General features: G+C 37.4%; 1 protein-coding gene across 2 annotated transcripts in view; it reads right to left on the bottom strand.

Annotated features, from left to right (window-relative positions):
• Positions 1-27,228, bottom strand: part of UBE2W (ubiquitin conjugating enzyme E2 W) — a gene marked incomplete at its 5' end in the record, with an annotated part of 71,734 nt that extends 44,506 nt beyond the window's left edge. Inside the window, one exon of one of the 2 annotated variants that reach the window (XM_080800331.1) lies at positions 27,127-27,228. In XM_080800331.1, coding sequence (XP_080656457.1) covers positions 27,127-27,228 — 102 coding nt within the window. The remainder of the gene's footprint in view (positions 1-27,126) is intronic. The other variant, XM_080800332.1, reaches the window with a different exon arrangement.
• Positions 27,229-27,957: the final 729 nt, after the last annotated feature.

Genomic DNA, 27,957 nt, shown 5'->3' with positions numbered 1-27,957 from the left:
CCTTGGTGGCTCAGTTGGTTAAGTCTCTGCCTTCTGCTCAGGTCATGATGCCTAGGGGTGGTCCCACATCTGGCTCTTTATTTTGGTCAGGAGCCTACTTCTCCCTCTGCCTGTTGCTCCCCCTGCTTGTGCTTTCTCTTTGACAAATAAAATCTTTAAAAAAAATTATTTTATACAAATGTTATATAAATGGATAAAAAGGAGGTCAGAAGGAAGCACAACCAACTATTTTACAGCAGTCCCCTCCAAGCAGTGGAAATGGAGAAGAAAGAAGACATTCCTATTTGCATTATATACTTTTATACTAGGACTTTTACAGCAAGAATGTAGAAGTGATTTCTCATATAATTAAAAAATAAATTTAAGGGCTCAATGGATGAAAACATATCCACGTAAGAACCAGCACACAAATACTGACAGCAGCATTATTCACAATAGCCAAAAAAAAAGAGGAAGCAACCCAATGTCCATTAACTGACAAGTAGGTAAGCAAATGTTTCCAGACAACAAAATGTTATTTGACCATAAAAAAGAGTGAAGTACTGACAAATGCTGTAACATGGATGAACCTCAAAAACATTATGCTAAGTCCAACAAATCTGTCACAAAAGACTACATACATAATACCATTTATATGAAATATCCAGAACAGGCAAGTTACAGATACAGAAAGTAGACTGGTGTCTGCCCGAAGGAGACAGAGTGGGGAGAGAAGTGATAAAGAGTGAGTGCTTATGGGTACAAGTTTTCTTTTGGGGATGACAAAAATATTCTAATATTAAATTATGGGGACAGGTACACAAGTAGGTAAATATTCTAAAAACCACTGACTCTACACTTTAAATGGTCAATTTTATGGCATATAAGTTATATCTAAATACAACTTTAAAAAAATTCAGTGGACAGATTAAATAAGAGATTAAAATAGATGAAGAGAGAATTAGTACCTAGACAATAATCTGAAGAGTTTATCCAGAATGTAACAGAGAAATAGAGACAAAGTATGAGACAAGAAGACAAAAGAGAATAAGAGGCAACATTTATAAAAAGATAATGATGGAGAATTTCCTAAAAAGTTGCTGAAGATATCAATCCTAAGGTCCAAGAAACCCAATGAAATTCCAACAGCATAAATAAAAAGAATTCCAAACTTAAAAAACGCAAAGAACATCAACTAAAAAGAGCTAATCCTAAATCCAGAAAGAAAAGACAGATTACCCACAAAGATACGGCAACTAGGCTGATGGCTATCATTTTATAAAAGTAACAATAAGGACAGGTAACATTAGAACTTAGAAAACAGTGGAATTTTATCTTTAAAGTGAAAACAACAGGCAATTTTAGCTCTTATATCAAGCAAAACTAAGTTTCAGGATCACAGGTGAAATAAAGATATTTTCAGACAAAACAAGTTTACCACCAACAGTAACCAACTATAAAATAAATCTTGACTTCCTTCTGGAAAATGATCCCAAATGACAAGTTTAAGATCCAAGAAGGAATGGTAAGGAAAAATAAATATGTGAGTAAATCTGAACACTGAATATAAAACAATATAGGCCCAGGATTCCTTATGGAAAAACTCTTGGGCCCTGATGTCTTTCAAAATCAAGAAATGTTTGATTTTATAAAAATAACAATGTCATAAGAATGTCATAAAGCAGAACCCCATCAAGCAAATTAGCTAAATTGGGATTTAGCACTTAGGCAGGTAAATATTTACAGTACATGTACATTTACAGTACATGTGATTTCTTTCAAGACTATGCAGTCTCATGATCATTCAGGTCAGGTCTCACCACTAGAAAGATCTGTGCTCAACTTACACATAAATTTTGGTTTCTAAACTTTTTTTTTAGATTTTAGATTTCAATAAAAGATATGAGCTCAAAATATCAATTGGTAAGATTAGAACAGGACAAAACCAAGATACAGGGCAATCAACACATAAATTGGAAGACATATGATGGGGAGTTAAAACCATCTGAAGGTTACTATTTTTTTTGAGAAGAGTGCAAACAGGGGTGCTTGGCGGGCTCAGTCAGTAGAACAGGCAACTCTTGATCTTAGGGTCATGAATAAAAGAGTACAAATATTCATAAGCTTTATTTTTTTTAAAGATAATGACTGCTGTTTTATTATTTTCATTTCAGTATAATCAACATTGGTAAGCTCTAGGTTTTGATAACTATGCACATTAAATTAGATATCACTAATGACTAGAAGTCAAAAAAATAAACAACCAAACAGAAAAATTGGCAAAAGACTAGAACACACATTTTACAGAAAGCAACCTAATGACCAATTTACATGAAAAAGGACTCAGTCTCACTGGTAATCAGAAGATGAAAATTAAAACAAATATTACGACAGCAACATATATTTACAAAAATGGCTAACATTAAAAACAAATGACAAGACCAAGTTGGCACGTTAAGTACAGGAACTGGAACTCTCATACAGTTGATGGACAAACCATTTGGCATTTTGTAAATCTGAATATAAACTACGACTCACCCACCATTTCCATCCCAAGGTATTTATCCAACATATATATGAAAACAAAACACAAGCACAAGAATGTTTATAGTAGCATTATTCATGACAGGCCCAACTAGGAACAGTTTATCAACTGTAAAATGGGTAATTAATTTATGGTCTATTCATACACTTCAATAAAAATGAATCAGTTCTACACAAAACATGAATCATCTTATAAACAAATGTTGACCAAATGAGGTCAGACAAAGGAAAGAATACGTATCATATAATTTCATTTACGTAAAGCTCACCAACAAAGTAATCGATGGTGTTAGAAAGTCAAGATAGTGTTAACTTTTGGAGAGCAGGAGAAGATAGTAGTGATTGGGAATGGGGATAAGGAAGGCTCCTGGACTACAATCATTATTCTATTTCTTTATGTGTGATAGCATACACTTTGTGAATCTGTATACTCTGCATTTAGATTTCTGCTCTTTTCTGTATGTCAGACCTCAGTAAAAACATTCATCAAACTTTTTGAAAATTGACTGTGGTGACAGTTGCCCAACTATGAATATACTAAAAGCCATTAGATTGTATACTTTAAATAAATGATCATGGCATATGAATTATTTCTCAATAAAACTGTTAATTAAATGATTTACTAAACAATAAAAAATAAAAGATAAATATGGAAAATGTTAATTGTTGAATCTACATAAAAGCTACAGAGGTATTACTATCTTTTCTACTTTTCTTCATGTTTGACATTTTCGTTAACAAAAAGTCTGGAATAAAAGCAAGTATAACAGGGCTGCTGGGTGGCTCAGTGAGTTAAGCCTCTGCCTTCAGATCAGGTCATCATCTCAGGGTCCTGCAATGGAGCTGGGCATCAGCAGTCACTCTGCTCAGCAGGAAGCCAGCTACCCACCTGCCCTGTCCCGCCTACTTGTGATCTCTGTCAAATAAATAAATAAATAAATAAATAAATCTTAAAAACCAAACAAACAAGACTAACAACAATAAAATAAATGCAAAAACCTCTTCAACCTCAGCCACAGCAACTTCTTCCTAGGAACATCGCCAAAGGCAAGGGAAGCAAGGGCAAAAATGAACTATTGGGACTTCATCAAGATCAAAAGCTTCTGCAGAGCAAAGGAAACAGTTAACAAAATCAAAAGACAACTGACAGAATGGGAGAAGACATTTGCAAACCACTATCAGATAAAGGGCTAGTATCCAAAATCTATGAAGAGCTTAGCAAACTCAACACCCAAAGAATAATCCAATCAAGAAATGGGCAGGGGACATGAACAGACATTTCTGCAAAGAAGACATCCAGATGGCCAATAGACCCATGAAAAAGTGCTCCACATGACTCAGCATCAGGGAAATACAAATCAAAACCACAATGAGATACCACCTCACACTAGTCAGAATGGCTAAAATTAACAAGTCAGGAAATGACAGATGCTGGCGAGGATGCAGGGAAAGAGGAACTCTCCTACACTGTTGGTGGGAATGCAAGCTGGTGCAACCACTCTGGAAAACAGCATGGAGGTTCCTCAAAAAGTTGAAAATAGAGCTACCTTACGACCCAGCAATTGCACTACTGGGTATTTACCCTAAAGATACAAACATAGTGATCCGAAGGGGCATGTGCACCCAAATGTTCATAGCAGCAATGTCCACAATAGCCAAACTATGGAAAGAACCTAGATGTCCATCAACAGTTGAATGGATAAAGAAGATGTGGTATATATATACAATGAAATACTATGCAGCCATCAAAAGAAATGAAATCTTGCCATTTGCGACAACGTGGAAGGAACTAGAGGGTATTATGCTGAGCGAAATAAGTCAATCAGAGAAAGACAACTATCATATGATCTCCCTGATATGAGGAAGTGGAGATGCAATGTGGGGGGTTTGAGGGGTAGGAAAAGAATAAATGAAACAAGATGGGATCGGGAGCGAGACAAACCATAAGAGACTCTTAATGTCACAAAACAAACTGAGGGGAGCGGGGGGAGGAGGGGTAGGGAGAGGGTGATGGGGTTATGGACATTGGGGAGGGTGTGTGCTATGGTGAGTGCTGTTAAGTGTGTAAACCTGGCGATTCACAGACCTGTACCCCTGGGGCTATCAATATATTATATGTTTATAAAAAAATTTTAAAATGAAAAAAAAAATGCAAAAAATAGCTAGGGCAACTCCTGAAAGAACAGGAGGTATATCTTTAAAACAAGAAGTGGGAAAAACAAAATGAGAAAAAGGAAAAATAAATCAATCCATACTAAGGGAAAGACAAAGATACAAATAAAAAGCAGGCCAAATGAATAGCACACAAAATTATATAAGTTCCATGATATCAGTTACTCATTAAAAAAATTAGATTAAGTTCTTTAAATGGTAAAGAAAGTTAAAGAGGTGGTGAAAATATATAGTTACGAGGTTTTTAAAAGATATAACTAAAACATAAAAGCAAAGAAACGTTCAAAGTCAAAGGACAAAAAAAGATACCAGTCCACAAGAAAGCTGACATTCTTTACTAGTATCAAGTCAAACCAACTTTAAGGCCAAAAATCTAACAGAGATAAAGAAGAAATCTATATAGTGACAAAAGGTTCAACTCACCAAAAGCACAGAACTTGTATATTACCCAACTCAGGCTCAAAAATAGATAAGCAAAGGAAATTAATCTACCTTAACAACAGGAAATTTTATTAACATATCTCAAAATAATGGACAAATCAATCAGACCAAAAAAGCCTGTAAACTACTTTTGCCAGACTCCCTTGTAGGTTCTGCCAACAGGAGGCAGTGGGGGAAAAAAAGGTAAGAAAAATGCCATTCCCCATCCCCTGGTTCTGGTAATGCCTTCAGTAGAAGGTGTCTCCTGTTGAAGTCAAGAGCAGCAGGTTTCTACCAATAGCAGTAACTCTCAGAATAGCTCCGCAAGTCCAAGCTCTTCGGTTCCAGTCATTAAGCAGTACAACGCCCCTATCTTTTGAGAACAAACCTCCTTTGTTCCTCTTAAACCCTCTCCCCTTGCTTTGTAGTTCTAGTTCTAACCACACCCTTATAACCAATACTTTCATTAAATCTCTCTCCATTTTAAAATATCTAGAGTAGTTACTATTTTCTTATCTGCTCACCCATCAACAGAGCATTTCTAAAACACTGCTACTAGTAACTAGAGAAAAAAAGTTTCTCAACCCTTTATAAAACATTTATAAGAAATGACCACCATTAAGCCATAAAATCTAATTGAATGAGTTTCCAAGAACTGTATGATACAAATCACATCCTCTGACCACAATGCAGTTCCGTTAGAAACAGCAAAAAGAACTAGAAGAAAATACATATATTTGGAAATTTTCAAACATACTTTTAAACAATTCAATGATCAAAAAAGAAATCATATTACAGACAAAATATCTTCAGAAATTATCACCAAAATATTACCTATAAAACTTATGAGATATAGGGGCGCCTGGGTGGCTCAGGGTCCTGGGGATGGAGCCCTGCATCCGGCTCTCTGCTCAGCAGGGAGCCTGCTTCTCTTCCTCTCTCTGACTGCCTGTCTATTTGTAATCTCTCTCTGTCAAATAAATAAATAAAATCTTAAAAAAAGAAAAAACTTATAAGATATAGCTAAAAGTGTACTTAACATAAACTATATTATAGTTTTAAATGTTTACTTTAGAGCAATGGGTCTTGAACTTTTTGGTCTTAGAAGCTTTTGCTAACATGTGGCAAATATACACATTAACACTTACTGTATTAGAAATTTCAACTGTGAAATTTTAAAGTTTGTTAATTCACTTAAAAACAAAAATAAACTTACTGCTTAATAACATACAAGTATTTCATGAAGATAACTCTGATACAGAAACTGTAAGAATGGCATTATTTTGCAAATTTCCTTTAATGTCTGGCTTAAGAAAAGACACCTAGATTTGCAAGATGGCAGGACCAGCCCTGCAAGGTATCAAGATTTCATCATAAACTGTGAAGTATGGACACATATAGACCAAATGGGACAGAAGAGAGCCCAGATGGCGACCCATACTATTTGGAAATTTGATTGATGACCAAATAGGAAAGGCTCTTAATAAATGGGACTGAGACAAACTAGGTAGGCAGTAAAAGAAAAAATTAAGACTTACATGTGAAAGGCTAAACCATAAGACTTTACAACATTTTGGGACAAAATTTTTGATAAATTTCACAAGCTCAGAGTAGAAAAGAATTTCTTAAACAAAATGCGGAAAGTATGAACAAAAGGAAAACACGGACAAATATTTTGGGGGGGTTCATCAAGATACTATGAAAGTGAAAAACCAGATCTGAAACTGGGAAAAGAATTTAGCCTGTAATCAATAAAGGACAAATGAATCAAAAACAACCAACAGGCATTTCATATAAAAGGAAACACAAATGGTCCATAAACAAAGAATATTTGACCTATTATCAAGGAATTCAAAATAGAACCACAATGAGATGCCATCTACAAAAGTTAACTCAGAGAAGAATATGTGGTGTCCCTGGGAGTCCTGTACTACCATGAAAAACATAAGCTGATTTAACCACTTCTGACATATGGTAAAACTGAACAAAGACATGGTACGAACTATCAAGTCCACTCCTAGATAAGCAGAGAGCCCGCTTCTCCCTCTCCCTGCCCCTCTGCCTACTTCTGCTCTCTGTCAAATAAATAAAATCTTTAAAAAAAATCCTTTGAAAAAATAAAGATTTTATTTATTTGACAGGGAAAGAGGGAACACAAGCAGGGTGAGTGGGAGAGGGAGATATAGGCTTCCCGCTAAGCAGGGAGCCCAACGCAGGACTCCATCCCAGAACCCTAGGATCATGACCTGAGCCAAAGGCAGGCACCCAACCGACTAAGACACCCAGGCATCCCAATGGTAATTTTTTTCTTAAGTTAGGTATTTCATTATTTAAATATTCACCTATGATTTTCAATTTTTTTTGTATATCTATTTCATAATCTTTTTTTCTAGGCCACTCTCAGAAAAGTTTGGTTATGAAAGGAGGAAAAGCAATAGACAGACAGTTGGCAAAAGTGGAGGATGGAGGTGTTTATTTTTTAAGAACTTAAATATGCATAAATACAGAAAGAATCAAGGAAAGAGGAAAAGATAATAAATGATATGTAAAATGCCTATGAGAAGAATATGGGATCTAGAGTTTAGGATCAAGGACTGACTCAGAATGGCTAGGGAAGGGAACTGTCAAGGCATTGTCTTTTTAATGACACGAGTTGTGTACATAAGAAAGAAAGAAAGATACAAAACAAAGTATTTAAAAATTAAAATGGGGAACCTGGGGGGCTCAGTCAGTTAAGCATCTGCCTTCAGCTCACCCTACAGCAGGCCCTCTGCTCAGCAGGCAGCCTGCTTCTCCCTCCCCCTCTGCCTGCTGGCCACCTGCTTGTGCGCTCTCTCTCTCTCCATCAAATAAATAAATAAAATCTTAAAAAATTGAAATTAAATTAAATTAAAATTAAAACAACCCCAGGGCACCTGAGTGGCTCAGCTGGTTGAGCCCCTGACTCTTGGTTTCAGTTCACGTCATGATCTCATGAGTTGTGAGATAGAGCCCCTTAAGAGGCTCCAACAGGCCCTATGCTCAGCTCTGTGCTCAGCATGGAGTCTGATTGGGATTCTTTCCCTCTTCTCTCCCTCCCCTCTGCTCTTCCCCACAGAGCATGAGGGCTCTCTCTCTCTAAATAAATGAACAAACGTTTTTAAATTTGTTAAAATAATCCCTTAGTCTCAACATCCAGTGATTTTCCTGGAGTAGTGATTCTTCCTTTTGCTAATCTAATTTTCTAACATTTCAACAATAAATGTATATAAATATTCTTTTTCTAATAAAAAAGAGTAACTTTAATAATGCTGTGGCAGATGTACTAGAGAAGTTAACACAGAATGAAGGCCAGGAAATCAGACTGAAAACTAGAAAAAAAAAAAAAAAAGAGTTGGGACATAACTAGTGAACAACCAGGGCAACCAAAGGACTAAATTAGGATGCAGAGTGGAATGGATTTAGTGGTAACTAGATGGGAGGAGGAAGAAAGAAAAGAAATGAAAATGACTCTAGGATGTTAGTTTGGATGGACGGTGGTGCTATTATCTGAAAGAAATACAGTACGAGAAAAAGGCAGAACAGCCAATCTCTATGTGTGGTTGGAGGCAGCTGAGATTAAATTCAGTTTAAACCTGCAGAATTCAAGATTCTTGCGAACATTCAGAGCAACAGATGAAAACAAGTTAACCAGAGCTGAAGCACAGTTGTTCCTTTTAAATGAGGCTCTTAGGCTGGCTATGATCTCTACCATGAACCCAATGCATGCATCACACATACTTTACACCTTAATCCACCTTGGCTTCATTCAGGAGGCAAAGAGTTTATAGCCCCAGAACCAAACTTGAATTTCTCAAGCTAGTTCAGAAGTTATCTATCTTCTGTTTTGAAAATTACCACTCCAAATAAAATATTTAAGTTACCCAGAAATACTGGCTCCAAATGAAGTAAAATACAGTCCGGAATCTACTTTCTCTCCTCAATCACATTTCTTGCCATAGATGAAAAGCTGTAATCAGCATTAAGCCTGATTGAGAAGAGATCTCATTTAAGCTAACCTTTTTTTAACTTTGGAAGAATACTTAAATTTGGGTTTTTTCTCCCCCTGTAGAGGTACAGTTCAAATTTTTTTACCTTCCAGATCTGCCAGGCTGGGCTATATTCACTGACTTTGCTAAGTGTTAATAAAGAAGTTACTCAGGAAAATAAAATGTCATAAAGCGTAAAACATGCTATGTAGCGGAAAAAGCACATTACAGCCAGGGTTTGGCACACATCAAGCCTTAAATAAATACACAGAATAAAATGACCGATAATACTGTCCTCAAAGAGTGGAAAGTTTGGTTTGACCTACAACTCAAACTGCAGATCTATCACAAGAAATAAGAATTATGGTTTAGGATAATAGGATCTATCACTGATTTGTTCAAAATGTAAGTAAAGCACAAACCTTAAGAGTACAAGTTAGAATATGCTGTAAAGGATATACTTAATTGAAAAAAATTAATACCTGCTTTCCAGGAGTGTATAATATATGCAACTTTGAATAATCATCTTTATCTTAATTTATGCATAATTAAATACCTACCTCAGACCGTTCATAGGATAGAATGAGATCTTACAACAGATAAAACATTACTTTGAAAAGTTTAAAGTTCAAAATAAACACACTAAAGTAGCATGAAAATTCAAAGATGGCAATAAAAAAAAATAAGGTGGTAAATAAAAAGAAAAGATGACTATCCTAAAATTTTTTTTGTTGTTTTCCCTAACCAACTTTATTAGAGAGCAAATTAAAATATGCATCAGTTTCTTTTGCTCCGGGGAAGTATTTTTAAATAACAAACCAGCTTTTCTTTCAGCTGTAATCTATAAAACTAGCCCCAAATGTTCTCCAAAATTTATTAATGGAAAGCTTACTCTTAGCAAAAAATACTAAACATGGAAAGAATGCAAACTACCAACTTGTTTCCCCATTTTTAGCCAACAACTAAAGGGAAAAAAAAAGAATCACACTGTCTCTAAGTCCATCTCTGGTCCCTCACTTAACTCCCAGACAAAAGAGATTCTCTTCCCTTCTCAAAACTTTCCCATCCCTTTCTCTCTCCAGACCTTATCATCTAGGATCTTATTCTCATAATTAGTATTTTGACTTCTAATAACGTCACTCTTTCCCATTCCATAACTCCTTCCCTTCAGTCACCAACTGGATCTCTCCTAGCTTTAAAATAAGCAAAAAGTTGTCCTTTATCTTCTATCTCTATTTCCTCCTTTCCTTTCTCTGTCCCAACTCCTTGAACTCAGCCAACTGCCTCTAACTCCCCTCTAATATATTCACTTAAACTTCAATCCCTCAAAGCCTCAAGGTTCAATGCCACTTGCTTATTAAATCTACTGGTGCTCAGGGAGACTGGCTGGTTCAGTCGGTATAGCATTTGACTCTTGATCTCAGGGTCATGAATACAAGCCCCACCTTGGACACAGGGTTCTTATTTTGGTGACTTATCACTCACACTTATAATCTTCCACGTGAAAAGCTGTAGCCCCTTTGATCCTGTTATATAAAACTTGGCTTCATTCCTATTTCTGCTATACTTCTTATGTCTTACTTACTGGTCCCTCTTTTTGTAGGTACCCCTAAAGCAAAGTAGTTTTCTACCATTTTTGGTGAGCTTTTTCCCTATGACTTTAAATTCACTGTCATCAAGTATTTCAAGAGACAGAAAACACTGAACGCCATCAGACTAAGTAACACTATTCTTGAAAACTTATTCTAAAGAATAATTGAAAATTGAAGGTGGAGGGGGAGCACTGCATATGAAAGCTTATTTTATAATGGGGAAAAAAAAGCGGAAAAAACAGGAACATGAGAAACAACAGGAAACAATGAGAGCATGACACAATGTAAGAACAAACAGACACAACTCTCTATGTCAAGACAGCTTTCAGGGCCTTTACCGTTTAAGTTTTATGGTTAATAAGATTTTATAAGATTCGTAAGCCACAAATTTGATGGATCTTAGTTGGATAAATCCTTCCTTCTTACAGATTTAATCCCAAAGGAACACACAGCCAATGATTTGTAATTTACTGATCATAACTGTTAGAAATTATTCTAACAAATATACATATTTTTAAAGATGTACTGCATTCTTATTGCGATTTTTACTGTTCTGAGTTCAACATCTTCCAGGGAACATAAAATCTAGTTTTATAATGGAACTCATCTTGGGCAGATAAAATTGATAATATAGACAATTTCTTTGAGACCCTTTCTTTTCTGTCAAGTAGAGTTATCTGAAAAGTATAAATTCTAAATACTTAAGTTAGGGGTGTACATTTCACAAATTGCAGGTACACGTCAAGTATTGTAAACCTAGCTAAGTTAAGTTACCTCACTTTGGGCCCATTTTTTTTCATTAAAAAAAAAAGATTAAAGGATCTCTAAATTTTCTTTTAATTTAAAGCTTCCAGAAACCAGGTTATTCTACTTGTTTTCACAAATAAAGTTATATACAGCTTCCTCTAGACATTGTTCTGTCCGATTCAATCATATTTACCTAATATTAGTTTTCTGTAGTTTATAGTGATGTATATATCCTCATTAAAATTTTAAACACTTCTCTATATTATCTTGTAAATCCTGTATGATATTATATTCATCTAATGTGAACATAGTGTGGCTTCTACACATCCATGTTGCTACATAACCACAATGGTTTAAACACGTTCCCAAAATACAGTAGTCCCCCCTTATCTGAGGGGGACACATTACAAGACCTGTTGTGATATGTGAAACCAACAGACAGTACCAATATATACTATGTTTTTTCCTATACATACAAATATATGATAAAGTTTAATTTATAAACTAAGCACAGTAAGAGATTAACAACAACTAGTAATAAAATACAGCAACTGTAACAATACACTGCAATAAGTTATATGAATGCGCTCTCTCTCTCAAAATACATTATACTGAACTCACCCTCCTTGCAATGATGTGAGATGACAGAATGCCTACATGATGAGATGAAGTGAGGTGAATGATGTAGCCTTGTGACCCAGCATTATGATATTATTGACCTTTGACCTTCTACTGAAGATATGTCAGAAGGAGGATCAATATGTGAAGAGGAGGGCTTTCTGCTTCTGGACCACAGAAGCAAAAATGCAGATAAAGAAGCAGCTACTGTATAAAGAGCTGTTTTTAGTACAAATTTTAGTTGACCAAGTGAACAAATCACCACTAAGAAACCAAAAAGATCCATAATTCATGTTATAATTACCTTTTATTCTTATCTAAAGCAAGTAAATTTCCATTTTTAATTAAAAATAGTATTGAGGGGGAAAAGCTACTCAGTAGAAACAATTTTTCTCTCTCCCCTTATCACCCTTTACCCATTTATATGTCCACAAAATACGATAACTTTCTAAGCACTTTTTCCAAAGATTTCCATCAGCAGGAATAAAATCATAAAGTGAACTCTCAACCTTAAGATTCTGGGTTAGTTACTTCGTCAAACCCAAATGTCCATTTAATGAAAAGATAGTTTGTGCATTTTACTACACTGACAGTACACAATTGTTTGCTTTCTTCCTCAGCATGCTCAATTATGCTGTCCTGTGATTTTAGGGATTTATTCCAATTATTTCTCTTGACAATAATAGATGGAAACTTTTATAAGATTAGATTAACTTCAGCAAATAAGAATTAAAAAAGGAAAAGAAAATAAAAATGACATTTAATGCTTATAGGAAGATTTTTAACATAAAGAATACGGCAATGTACTTAAGACTTGGTGCTTAAAGTAGATGGCAGAGTATCTTGTGTATGTGTACGTACAAAGAAACGACCAAAATAAAAATACTTATTTTTTTCAGAAGTTTCAATTTATGTTTTATAAAAGACATTAATGTTATAAAAGGCTACTATTTTAATAAAGATCAAGTTCAAATTTCTAAGTCTTCTTTTAAAAAAAATTTGTTTTCGGAGCACCTGGGTGGCTCAGTCAGTTAAGCATCCCACTCTTAATGTTGGCTCAGGTCATGATCTCAGGGCTGTGAGACTGAACCCTGCACTGGGCTCTGTGCTGGGTGTGGAGCCTGCTTGAGAGTCTCTCTCCTTCTCCCTCTGCCCCTCTCCCCCCACCACCCTTTCCCGCCACTCCACCACCTTCCCACCCCCTGCCACCAGTCTGTCTCTAAAAAAATAATCAATCAATCTTGAAAAAATATATATGTATTTTAAGTAATCTCTACACCCAATGTGGAGCTTGAACTGGCAAACCCAAGATCAAGAGCTGCACACTCCACTGACTGAGCCAGCCAAGTGCCCCAAATTGCTGTCTTAATAATAATTTTTGCTTATAAGTATATACATAGTTGGGCCTCAGTTGTCAGAAATAGCCACAGTGTAACTCTGAGATTCTTAAGAATATCTTTAGCATGTTTCTTTTACTCCATGCAAACTCAGAAGTCAACAACTTCTTTAACATTAGTATGTAAACTTTCTGGAAATACAAGGCCATTGAAATTTCAACTAAAAACAACTTGTGGGCATCTGGAGGGCTCAGCCTGGAAGAGCACACAACTCTTGATCTCAAGGTTGTGAATTCAAGGCTAAGATGGGTGTAAAGATTACTAAAACAAAACAACTCAGTTTTTTTCCAGAGAGTAACACGAAACAATCCGTTTGAATAATAAAAAGAATATAAAATGTATTTACACTATGTTTCATCCTAATAAAAATAAGAAATATGAAAAGTATAAATGACTTACATAATCAATTTTAGGAACCCATGTTTAAGAAATTATCAATTTACTTTTATTTTTTTTTCAATTATAAAACTAGAGTTGGGGGCGCCTGGGTGGCTCGGTGGGTTAAAGCCTCTGCCTTTGGTTCAGGTCATGATCCCAGGGTCCTGGCATGGAGCCCCACATCGGGCTCTCTGCTCAGCGGGGAGCCTGCTTCCCCCCTCTCTGCCTGCCTCTCTGCCTACTCGTGATCTCTGTCAAATAAATAAATAAAATCTTAAAAAAAAAAAAAAACTAGAGCTGAATTTATCTTATTTTTTGCTACTTTATGAATGTAAAATAAGATAATAAAAACATGAACAACATATTTTAAATTAAAAAATCTGCTTTCAGTCAGAAGCAGATACAAATAAGTAATTATAGAATAGGTGCTGAAAAGAGAGAGAAGCAATACCAATTTCCATCACTTTTGCTGTTTAGAATCATGGATAATTCCTTCCAAGCCACCACCATTAACTGTCTCAGCTTTCTCTGGTACTTCTATCACTGTCAACACAAACTTCTGAAAACTACAGGCTTGCCAGGATTAAGCCAGACTTCTTTATCCTTTCAGAGTTGATTTTTGTGATTTTTGTTTTGTTTTGTTTTGGTAGTAGTATTCTAAACTGAGCAATTTCTTCCATACACCTTAAGCTGGAAGAATCTGAAGTAAAGCTCTGTCACTATGCAACAGCTTTAACTATATTTAAAAAATAAAAAGGCTTATCAGAAACAAGTGTGTATTTTAGAGATCAACAGATGTTGTCCTCTGCAACACGTGAAGGAACTAACCACAAACAGCCTGCACCAAAACATCCCCACCCTAAACAACCTCATACCTCCACCTCTAGAAGCACACACAAACAGGCTATACCCAAATCACACCCAGACACACCCCAAGTATAAAACATCTGGAAAAATAATACATTTTAAGATATGAGAAGTATCTTGAGATGCAACCTATTTGGGTTCAGGAAGAAAGCAATTACAGAGTTTTAGTATCAATGAAGCAAGATCTAAGATTATCTGCTGTCCAGATTAAGGGTATGGACTGGACATCTAATGAGAAAAAAAATAGATTTTCACTGAGTTCATAAAGGTCTCTCCAAAGTGAAAGAATTACCAATGAAATATTAATCTAGTTGAAAGATGCACAGGGGTGCCTGGGTGGCTCAGTGAGTTAAGCCTCTGCCTTCAGATCAGGTCATCATCTCAGGGTCCTGGGATCAAGCCCCACATCGGGCTCTCTGCTCAGCAGGAAGCCTGCTTCCCCCCTCCCCCACCTACTTGTGATCTCTTTCTCTGTGTGTCCAATAAATAAATAAAGTCTTAAAAAAATGCATATAAGTAAAAGGAAATTTAATACTGATTTTAAGTTCTATATACTTTTTCCCATTCAACTCAATTCTTTAGCTTCTAATGGGGCCAGGGCAGAAGCTGAAGCAAAGACAGACATCAAAGAAATAAGACATACAGCAAGAAATCAATGTTTTCAAATCACTTCTGACCTATTTTGAAGAAAAAAAAAGCATTTAAGTTTCTGTTCTATTTAAGTAAATAGAATACTGAGAAAACATCTGAGTGCTTACCACTTGAGTGTACTGCTCTGAGTTAAAACCTAACAAAGACAAAGCACCTTTACAATATATACAAAGCAGAAATGAAAAGTAGTATGAAAGAGGTAAAAAGTGCTAGGAGTTAAAAAAAAAAGAAAATGTGTACACCTGTGAGGACTGAGGCTAAGTTTGGTGGATTCATGATGTCTGGTATAAAGCAAAAGGACTAACTTGCTAGTTTTTTGTTTTTTTAAATCCCAGAAACAGTAACATAAGATGGGGAGCTATGAAATTTTCATTTGTCCCCAATTCAGGAGAGTCTCCCTACTTTAAGATCTCTAACCTTCCTCAAGAAATTAAAAATAGAGCTTCCCTATGACCCTACAATTGCACTACTGGGTATTTACCCCAAAGATACAAATGTAGTGAAAAGAAGGGCCATCTGTACCCCACTGTTTATTATAGCAACAATGGCCATGGTCGCCAAACTGTGGAAAGAACCAAGATGCCCTTCAACAGACGAATGGATAAGGAAGATGTGGTCCATACACACTATAGAGTATTATGCCTCCATGAGAAGGATGAATACCCAACTTTTTATCAACATGGATGGGACTGGAAGAGATTATGCTGAGTGAAATAAGTTAAGCAGAGAGAGTCAATTATCATATGGTTTCACTTATTTGTGGAGCATAACAAATAATATGGAGGACACAGGGAGATGGAGAGAAGGGAGTTGAGGGAAATTGCAAGGGGAGATGAACCATGAGAGACTATGGACTCTGAAAAACAATCTGAGGGTTTTGAAGGGGCGGGGGGTGGGAGGTTGGGGGAGCCAAATGGTGGGTATTATGGAGGGCACAGATTGCATGGAGCACTGGGTGTGGTGCATAAACAATGAATTCTGTTACGCTGAAAAGAAATTTTAAAAAAAGGAAAAAAAAAAGCTCCCAGGTGATTTCAATACAATGCCAAAGTGGGAAACCACTAATCAGAATTGTATGGGTAACTCAAAAAAACTAGAAGAAACTGATCTATAGTATAAAATTGGGGGGGGGGGGAACCTGGATGTAGCAAGGACATTACATTTTACCAATTTCAATACATTTCAAATCAAAGGGAGACTGAAATTTACTTATTTTGGGGGTGGGTGGGCAGGAGGGAGGCAAAAGGAGAAAAAGAATCTTAAGCAGGCTCCATGGGCAGTGCAGAGCCCCATGAAGGCCTGAGATCGTGACCCAAGCCAAAATCAAGAGTGGGAGGCTTAACCGACTGAGCCATTCAAGCATCCTGAAGCAGACTGAAATTTAAATCAAAATACAGCCAGTTCTCATTATTTACAGTAGTTATGTTACAGACTCTGAACAACTGTTCCTAAGGGAAATACAGAGTTAGGTTCCTGCATCCTTTGGCCACATTCAACCAATTAATAACGTAGGTTTTCGTGTCTGTTTAAAGACTCCTTAATATATGTTGTTGATTCATTAACATCGAACCCAAGGCTAACAGCACATGCCTGAACAAAGGTTATCTAACACACACATTTTCTACAAAACATACATTACAGTCTTCTTGCAATTTGGAACTCTAGACAGCACTTCAATACTTTGCTTGGAGGCCATTTTAAACAGTGAAATCCCCAAAAGCGCTGAAATGCAAAAAACGTGGCACTAAATAGACTGAGAAAGGGACACTTGTTTACAGCATGACAGCTGAAGCAAGACGGAATGTTACCTTGTTTGATCTACATCTAGCTACTCCCAATTTTTCAAAGTTCTGCACATGTGTGCAAATCATCACAAAAGCACCATGAGGATTGATTTTAGGCTTACAAATAAACTTTACTAGTAGGCAGACTCACAGATACAGAATCCATGAATACTGAAGTATCAAATCAAGGTAGAAGTATCAACCAAGGTAGCTTAAACTAATTGTTACAATGAATTCTATGAGGGTTTCCACTAAGCAACATCAAGAACTAAATAACACCAACATGCTCATGTATATAATTTTCCCCACTAGAATCCCCAAATTGGATTTCCTAAAAATGTGAGTTTTTCTCATAACAAATCTACATTTAAAAAAAACCTTATATATTCAATTTGTTCAATGTATCTTCATGTAGTACAAAAGTAAACAAATTATATTTTACCAACTACATCTAATCACAAAATGCAGCAATGACTTAAACAAAAAGTGTGACGGTTGAACAAGCTGACCTCTAAAAATGCCCTATGGCTCAAAACTTTTTAAGTCTAAGAATTGAAGTTGGTATGCCAATTTTAATTACTATAAAAGCTGATATATGAATAAGTATTCTCAGTAATAGTTTATTAGGACCACAATCACATTTCTTAGTAGTAGGGCTGCAATATAAATTCTCATCTGAAAAACAGTTTAACAGCTCCACTCAACCTAGAAAAATCACTTAAATCCAGCAGGATACTATCAAATCTGATGAGCTCTCAGCTTGGGCCTATGCAACTTCAAAAAAAAAAAAAAAGCTGCTCTATAAATACTATAAAACTAAATATGCCTCATCACATACGAAAGTTAATCAAAATGAATCAAAAACCTAAATGTAAGGGCTAAAACTATAACAATCTCAAAAAAACAAAACAAAACAAAAAACAAAAACAAAGCTGTAATAAAGTATAAATCTTTATGACCTCAGATTAGGTAATGATTACTTAGATATGACACCAAAAGCATAAATGACAAATTAAAAAAACAGATAAATTGGACTTCATCAAAATTTAAAAAATTTTGTGCTTTCAAGGATACCATCAAGAAAGTGCAAACACAACTCATAGTAGAAATGTTTGCAAATCACTTATGTGAGAAGGGGCCTGTATTCAAAATAAACAAAAAACTCAATTACAACTCAATAAAAAGACAACTTTATTTTTTAAATGGGCAAAGGATTTGAATAGACATTTCTCCAAGAAATTTACCAATAAATGTAAAATGCTCAATATCCTTAGTTATTAGGGAAATACAAATCAAAACCACAAGGAGGTATCACTTTACATCCACTAAGAGAGATTTAATTAAAAAAAAAAAAGACAACAAATATTGGCCAAAATGTGTAGAAATTGGAACCTTTCCACACTGCTGGTGGGAATGTAAAATAGTGCAGCTGTCATGGAAATGTCTGGCAGTTTCTTAGAAAGTTAAACACAGAGTTACCAAATGACCCAGCAATTCCATTACTAGGCATACACTTAGGACAAATTAAAACATGGCCAAATAAAAACACGTACATGAGGGACGCCTGGGTGGCTCAGTTGGTTAAGCAGCTGCCTTTGGCTCAGGTCATGATCCCAGCGTCGTGGGATCGAGTCCCACATCGGGCTCCTTGCTCGGCAGAGAGCCTACTTCTCCCTCTGCCTCTGCCTGCCACTCTGTCTGCCTCTGCCCGCGCGCTCTCTCTCTAACAAATAAATTTAAAAAACAAAAACCAACCAAACAAAAAACCCACATACATGAATGTTCATAGTGGCACTATCCAGAAAGTAGATGTGTAACAATACAAACTGCCAATTAACTGATGAATGGAAACCGGAAACCACCCAATGTCAATCAATTGATGAACGGATAAACTGTAGACAAACATAAAATGAACTCATAGCCATAAAAAATAAGTACTGATATAAGCTACAACACAGATGAAACTCAAAAACATTATGGTAAGAAGCCAGTTACAAAAGACCACATATTGTATGACTCCATTTATATTAAATACCTAGAATAGGCAAACCAATAGAGATAGCAAACAGATTAGTGATTTCTGTGGGGCATAGTCAAGGAATGGGGAGTGACTGCAAATAGGTAAAGGGTTTCCTTTGAGGTGATGAAAATGTTCTAGAATTAGTGATTGTGGTTGTAAATATATTAAAAACCACTGAACTGTACACTTTAATAAAAATGGTTAAGTTTTATGGTATATGAATTATATTTTAATTTAAAAATAAAAAACAGAATTTGCCATTTAAAACTGACATAGGAGGTCAAAATACTACTTCCTAATCCTCTTCAGTATTTGAGAATTAGTCAAGCATACATGCTAATTAGAAACCATACTTCCAATGTGCCTGGGTGGCTCAGTCAGTTAGGGGTCTGCCTTTGGCTCAGTTCATGATCCCATGGTCCTAGGATCCAGCCCCACATCAGGCTCCCTGCTCAGTGGGGAGTCTGCTTGTCCCCTCCTTCCTATCCCCCCTTTCATGCTTTCTCTCTTTCAAATAAAATCTTTTTTTTTTTTAAGATTTTATTTATTTATTTGACAGAGATCACAAGCAGGCAGAGCAGCAGGTGTGGGGGGGTTGCCAGGGAAGCAGGCTCCCTGCTGAGAGAGCCCGATGTGGGGCTCGATCCCAGGACCCTGAGATCATGACCTGAGCCGAAGGCAGAGGCTTAATCCACTGAGCCACCCAGGTGCCCCTCAAATAAAATCTTAAAAAAATAAATAAACCATACTTGCTCTCTCCTTCCTAGTGTGAAAATAGGAGAGATCTCATATGACACAGGATCATACAGAAAATTTGATTCTTTTCCACTGATATCCAACACAGGATAGGAATCAATTTTTTCAAAACATTTTTATTTATGTATTAGATGGAAAGAGAGAAAAATTGGGAGAATGAATGGAAGTAGGGGCAGAGAGAAGCAGGATTACCAGTGGAGCAGAGAGCCAGACAGAGGACTTGATTCTAGGACCCTGGGATCGTGACCTGAGCCAAAGGCAGATGCTTAACTGACTGAGCCACCCAGGTGCCCCGACAATTTTTTTTTTTTAAAGACTTTATTTATTTGACAGACAGAGATCACAAGTAGTCAGAGAGGTAGGCAAAGAGAGAAGGGGAAGCAGGCTCCCCACTGAGCAGAGAGCCCGATGTGTGGCTTGATCCCAGGACCCTGAGACCATGACCCAAGCTGAAGGCAGAGACTTAACACACTGAGCCACCCAGGCGCCCCCCAACAATTTTTTTTCTTAAAGTGAGTATCTGATAGGGGTAGTTCAAAATAAGAGGTCTAGAGCATTATAACTAACAACTATAAAAATCCACATGTGCAATGATTTGCAATTTTACCCCATATGATTATTATCCCTATTTTACATTGGGCAAAAAAAGTTACACAGCTAGAATTCAAACCGTTTATCTGAATCCACAAGCTGTGCTGATTTATTCCTTTGACATTTACTGAGGGCCTACAACATGCCAGGTACTGAGTTATGTTCAGGAGAAATAGTAAATAAATAAATGTCAGGGCTACGAAAAATTTAGCAGGGTAAGAGGAATTTTAAGTGGCAGGGATGGGAGAGCTAATTTACATTGGGTGGTCAAGGAAGGATTCTCTAAGTAACTGCATTTAAAGACAGATCTGAGAGAATAAAGGAAGTGAGCCACCCAGATAGGTGAAGACTCCAAGCAGAGGAGTAAGGGTAAAGGCCCAGAGGTAGAAATAGCAAGGAGTATATAGACAAGTTGGGGCGGGGGGGAGGGGTTTGAATGAGATAGATAATGTAATAAAGCCTTCTATTTGAATGAGATAGATAATGTAATAAAGCCTTCTATGCCCTAACAGGGACTCTGGATTATGGTGACCCCTGAACATAGGTTTGAAATGCACAGGTCTACTTACATGTGCATTTTTTTTTTTATAAATACAGTACAGTACTATAAATACATTCTCTTCCTTATGATTTTAACTTTTTTCTCTAGCTTACTTTATTCTAAGAATACAGTATACACTGCATATAACATTTAAAATATATGTTAACTACGTTATCGATAAGGCTTCCAACTAACAGTAGGCAACTAGTGGTTAATTTTTTAAGATTTTACTTATTTACTTATTTTACTTATTTATTATGATTTATTATAAGGCTTATTTTTTTGAGAGAGAATGTGTGTGTGTATGAGAGAGCGCACAAAATGGGGTATGGTCGGAGGGAGATGAAGACTCTCTGCTGAGTGGGGAGCCCGATGCAGGACTTCATCCCAGGACCCATCCCAGGATCATGACTTGAGCCAAAGGCAGATGCTTCACCAACTGAGCCACCCAGGCACCCAACGGTTAAGTTTTTGGAAGTCAAAAGCCATGCATGAATTCTGGACTGCACAGGGGTCAGCACCACTAACCCGTCATTATTAAAGGGTCAACCGTATATTCTGAGTAAAACAGGGAAGCCACAGAAGGGACGTAAGTGAAGTGACATTAGGCTTTTGTTTTGAAAGAATCTAAATAATATTTGGGCTGAGAAAAACACAGCGAGGGAATAAAGGGCATAAGCAGGGAAACCAGTTATGAACTGTTGATATATTCCAGATGAGGGATCATGATGATTTACATCACGGAGTAATTCAGAAGAAAGGATAAACAGTTGGATTCTGGATATATTTTGAAGGTAGAGCTCAAGAGAATTTGCTAATGTTTTCACTAGAGGATGGGATGAAAACCAAGGTTTCTGGTTAAACAAATGGATGAAAAAAGTTGCCATGTACCAAAATGGGGAAAACTACAGAAAAAAACAGATTTGAGAAACAAAGTCAAAAAAGTAATTTCATACGTGTTTACCTCTCTATTAATTTTCTGTTGTCTTAACCACCAATTTGACACCCTGATTTTTGGGCAACATAGATGTTAAGTAGTGAAACTGAACCTAAATCCACATCTTCTGATTCCAGATCCTTCGCCTTTCTTCCTAGTGAAGTTTTTACAAGACTTACAGAATGAGATTAGTTTTTCTCAGAATATAGTAACTCAAAGGCATGCGCCATTTGTTGGTGACCCAACACCTGCATTCACAAAAAAGGCTATCAAACGAAGAATTAAAAACACTCCACAAACAGGAACAAGTATTTTGTAAATAAAATTAATGCAGAGAGCAATGATACAAAGAAATAACATGTAACAAATATTCAATTCAAATAAACACTATGCAGAACTGTATTTTCAGAAAGATGCCGGATCACTTCTACTTTTAAAACTCTCCTTGATAATAAAGACTATCTTTGAACAGTAAAGATCTGCCATAATTTTATTCAGTGCATAAGTACATGCATAAAGACCCTTTTTAAAATGCATGCATAAAATATATTATATTATAAAATATAAGGAATATTTTTCTCCCATTTTAGCTATAGAAGCTACAAAATATTACCCCAGTAAACGTTTACTTCTTGACTGAAAAGTAATTATCCCAATGATTTCTCTACAATGCCAAACTTGTTAACATTAATTACATACAACTTCATAGCATCAACAGATTTCAGAGCTTGGTTTCTAATCGCACCTTCAGCACTCAGTTGCTATTAATTTGGGGTAAGTCGCTTTCCAAATAAGTGATCACTTACCTAAAGTCACTCTCTGTTCTACTCAAATGAAATAGGATTATCTGACTTTTTACAAGGTTAGAGTAAGAATCCAAGGAGAAAAGAACAGAAAAATACTTTGAAAACCGTTAAGGTTATGGCAAACATATAAACCAAGAAAATAAGTCAACTTTGGGGGAATATGTATATAAAAACATCACCTTTAAGTTATTTCTTTATAGGGACTCAATCTTACCATTATAGAATTGCTTAAAAGACTTCTCTAAGATAGAATTAAACTAATGCAGAACTTGCTAATTAGAAACATTTTTTGAAGTGTTAAACATTTACTGTAATCACCGGGTGACTTTAAGAGACAAAGAAAAGGTATTTTTCCTATTCTCCTGAGATATATGGCCTCAGGGGAGTGGAAGAGACCTGAAAAGTTAAATGAAACACAAACAAACACTTTGGGATAAAAATAGAAATTGCCTAATTAACCGGTAATTGATTAACAGCTAAAAGAAAGTATCACAGTGACTGCTTTGAAAGTTAAGATGATTATCTTAGCTTTATCCCTTATGCACCTGTACTCCACCTATGGTTTAGGTTTCTCATTCAAACAAAGTACCTTCCATTCTATTCTACACTGTTCCCCCTTTCCCTGACTTGTCCCAACAGCCCTATACCAAGCCGAGTACCCAGTTAACCTTCTCAGATATAATTCTAGGCATATACACTCCCCCAAGTTCCCAGTATTCAATAAGCCTCAGGATCTAAGATGAATCCATTTTCTAAGTTTTGATTATGCTGTACCCCTTCACGACCTCATCAAACAATAATCATATGGAGTCTGTCCAGGCAATGTGACTACTAAAAAAGTCAGAACCCATATTCTACCTCTCTCAATCACTACAGCCAGACACTTGAGTAAAGAGCAGTGCAGAGTTGTGAATAATACAACATAGCACTCTTTCGAAGTCATATGAAAATAAGCACACATTCATAATCTATCTAAATCTATCTAAATCTTAATCTCCTTCCATCTAGTCAAATCAACAGTTAAAACCCCCATTAGGCAAGAGAGGAAAAAGCAAGCAGAAAATCTACAAGAGTTATTAAACATTTCTAGAACTAACACAATTAAATGGAGATGTTTCTTTACACTAACTCCTGATATTTTTAAGTATTGACAGAAGCCTACAATTCTCTAAGAAAGCTTTCTTAAAAGATAATCTAACCATAATCTTGTTAATTTGCAACGTCGTTCTAGTAAGAAACAGTGGGGGGGAAAGAAAACAAAAACAAAAACAAGAAAGAATATCTCAAAGGCTCAAGTAAGTTTTGAAAACCACAACCTTGAACTGTGTATTGAAGAACAACTTTAGCAGTATTACAGAGTAGAGCAACCCAAGTATTACAGACATGTCAGAATACTGATACGCATTCCCAGTGTTTCACTTCATCCATCTTAGTGTGTGATTCAAAAATTATTTTCTATGTGCACCACCTGAGAAAAAGTTGGGAGGCACCTGATAGAGTACATTAAAAGAGTTAAAACCTCAACTTCAAAATACTCTCCAATGAAAAAGCCAAAGTCCACTCTTACTTGATGTTGATTCTGAAGACTATTTATTTCCTTTCTACCAAGTAATCAAATCCTATATTACATTTCTATAATTTGTAGGTTTTTAAAATAGTTCTTCTTACAGCTTAATAGCAGCAATATCCTGGCATAAGCTAAAGAAATCTGAAAACTTTTTAGGTAAGGACATGGTCAGAGCAGCATTTGTGTATGGTATACTTTTCCCTAAGCACTATAACTGAAATCCCCAAAATATCCATTTCCTAACTCCCTTCCATGCTTTCTCTTAATAGTATTATCACCTAATATAATACTTAAATATTTGGTTCTTATCTGTCTCCCCCACCTACAGCAGATATCTTTGTTTGCTTTTGTTCACTGCCCTATCTCCAGCACCGTGATCAGTATCAGACACAGTGGGCCCTTGAAATTTATGAGTGAATAAACAACTTTCATAATTTGATTGCAGTTTTATATGTAATTCAGTTGTTCTGAACGGTTCAATTTTGCTATTAAGGGGCTCCTGGCTGGTTCAGTTGGTACAGCATGCAACGCTTGATCTTAGGGTTTTGAGTTCAAGCCCCATGCTGGGTGTAAAGATTACTTTAAAAAAAATAGAAATCTTTAAAACAAAATTTTGCTATTAAGATGGTAAGGAAAAAATTTTGTTCAGCAAAGACAGAATAACCACAAAGAAAAGTAGTATTGTGTTTCAAAAACCTTGATTTATCTAGATTAGTTTTCAAGATACTACCAGAAAACCTGTATCAGATATTTCAAAAATACAAACAAAAGGAAAGATTCGGTTTTAATTAAAATAGGAAACATCGGTTTTCCATTCCTCTAATCAGAAGACACAAAGGAATAAAGGGTGGTAAGACAGTTGGTAATACTTGGGACACAGAAAAATGCAGTATTTCACTGGCCATGTATTTTTCTTTCTATTGGTTAAGTCACCATGTAAAATTCAAGATTATCAACATTAAGTTCTGTACTGACTCAGTTCTATACTCACTTTTTCTCTTAAAAATGGAAATCTGCCCTTTTTCAGACTCTCTAAGTCTGAATCTAACCAGCTAATTAGTTATCCCAATAATTCTCTTGTCAAATATAATCACAAGCGTTGTGGATTTTAACCATAATTTTTAGTCTTAAATAGTTCTGATCTTAATACAAATAATCTTAGTTATATACATCTCCTGTTCAACTAGTGTTGCACAGTTCCTTTTTTGGCCTCAAATGACGAAACTTCTCTAACGTCTCTGGGGAGACCGGTGTAAAGTATAATGTTTCCTCAAACTGTTCTTGTCCACCCCGGACCCCCTGCACTGATCTACGGAAAGTAGGAAAGTTAAGACATTATTCTATTCCGCAGGAAAGTCCAGAGAAAGAAGCAAAAGTAAAGAGAATATCGCACGGAAAATAGGTTGAAAGGGGACAGACAACACAAAAGCACAGAAGTAAACGTGGAGCAAATATGTGCGCAAAAGAGGAAGATGCAGAAAAGAGAAGAAAAACTGCTCTCGCCTAGAAATGAGGAGGGGGGGGAAGGAGGGTGGGGAGGGTAGGAAGTCTTGCTTATTCTTCCAGAAACAAAAGCACTAAATGCTAAGAAAAACGTAGGTGTCTTTAAGATGTTGTTAAAACTCTAAAAAGCACTCAGCTGTCACTCCAAACAGTTCTACCTTCTCTTCCTATATGTTCTCATTCGAGCTAGTCTTCATCTGTAAAATTAAATGCAGGCTATAGATAATGCAGAGACAATCTTTATAAAACTGCAGTTGTGGTTGCCATCTTTGCCTGAAAAAAAAAAAAAATTCGAACTCCTTGGATTTGGAAAAAAGGAGTGCATTAAGTTGGAAAGCCAGGAAACCATGAACTGCTAAGTCAGGTAGACAGGACACGGGTTAATAAACGCCTCCTACCAAATTAAGATTCCACTAAAGATCTAGGGAAGAGGGGCAAAAGGCTGTAGCCTTACCGCGACATAAGGGTGGGGCACCGTAGGAAAAAAAAAAAAATTTGAGGGCGAGCTATCCCGGAGGTATAAAGGGGCTGGTGACTCAGATCTCAGGAAGATTACATATTAGGCGGCAAATGATATTGATGGGCCAAGGGCAGCTTCGGGAAGAGCGACAAAGTGAGCTGCCGGACTAATATTCGTTGAGAGTGCAAAGACCAACAGAGAAAGGTACCCACGGGGCAAAGGATTAAGAGTCAGAGAGAGGAGAGCCGAGGGGCCGGGCAGTCAGGGAAGCTGGGCGTGGGAGGCCTGGGCAGAGGCCGCAAAGCGCTTCTGCAGCCAGCCGCCCTCTCCTGGAACGCCTTTTCAGCTCCCCCCCACTCAGCCCCTCTCAGGGCTGCCCTTGCCCCAGCGACGACGGCGAGAGCAGCTGTTTCCGCCCGGCCGGGGACCAAGGAGAAGGCATCCCTGAGGCGGGCGGGCAGGCCAACGTCTGAGTGAGCAAAAGGTGATTCCGAGACCACTGCCGCCGAGCCAACGCCAAACTTCTCCCTTTCCTCGTCTTAGCCTTCTTTATCACCCAACTTCCCGGCCGGCTGGTGTCCGCTTCGACCGACCGAGGACCCCCCCTCCCCCGCCCTTCTCGCCACCTCTCACCCCTCCGCAACGTCCTGAAGCTGGGAAAGGACCGGCCACCAGGGCCACTCCCGAGCCCGTCCGGGTGCCCCAGAGTCCCAGACACCGCCCCCGACAAAACGTTTGCGTCCTCTCGGCGGCTCCCTCGCCCGCCCAGATGCTGCAAACTCCTCTCACCTGCATTGACGCCATGATGGAACCATCCCCCCAAGGCCGGCGAGGCCAGAGACGCAGGGGGCGGAGTTGCCGTGCTCGCGTCACGCCGCGGGGGCCCAGCATCCTGGGCGCCGGGGGCGGGGCCTCCGGTGGGAAGGCGACGGCGGGAGGGGATTGGCTGGCGCGCTGAGCCTCCGGGGGGGGGAGGGGCAGGCGAGAGCGCGGTAAATGGCGTTGTTGGTACCTTCGGTCACATCCTGCCCTCCGGCGTCCGCGGCTGCCCCACCCGCTAGTCCTGTCGCCCAAGAAACGCCGCTTCTGGTCTGACCTGGCCACGGTTGTTGCTTTTTTCTCTATATACCCTAAAATCTTGATGATCTCCAGTCCCGTGGGTTTTTCTTTTTGTTTTGTTTTTCCAACCACAAGTGTATGGTTTGAAGATTTTTCCCCCCCTATCGATGTCCTCCACACCACCATGCCCACTTTCACATCCTTCGGGCGGGATACCACTTTCCGAGGGGCTGCTTTCTAGTCTTTACGGTCTGAAAGGCTTCTCATATTCCAAATTTGGGGGAGAAAGACACAGATTTCTTTGTACCATGGGATGAGGATTGAGAGCAAAACAACACGTTGATTATTTTAAAGGCAAGGGTACATTTGTAGAGCTGAAACTTGCCTGAAAGGGAGGAGAAATTTTTGAAGTTTTTCTTTTGTTCGTGTGCTGTTGTCTCCCCTCTGCTCCAACCCGCCAGTTTTAAACTTCACGTGTGTCAGTAATAGTTATGGTTGTTATGACATCCCCATTTGTTTAGAGATTTGACCCTAGACGTGATTTTTTTTTTTTAATGTACC

This window comes from Martes martes (genome assembly GCF_963455335.1).
Source record: "Martes martes genome assembly, chromosome: 4".
Taxonomy (NCBI): domain Eukaryota; kingdom Metazoa; phylum Chordata; class Mammalia; order Carnivora; family Mustelidae; genus Martes; species Martes martes.
This window is presented reverse-complemented; position numbering and strand designations above follow the sequence as displayed.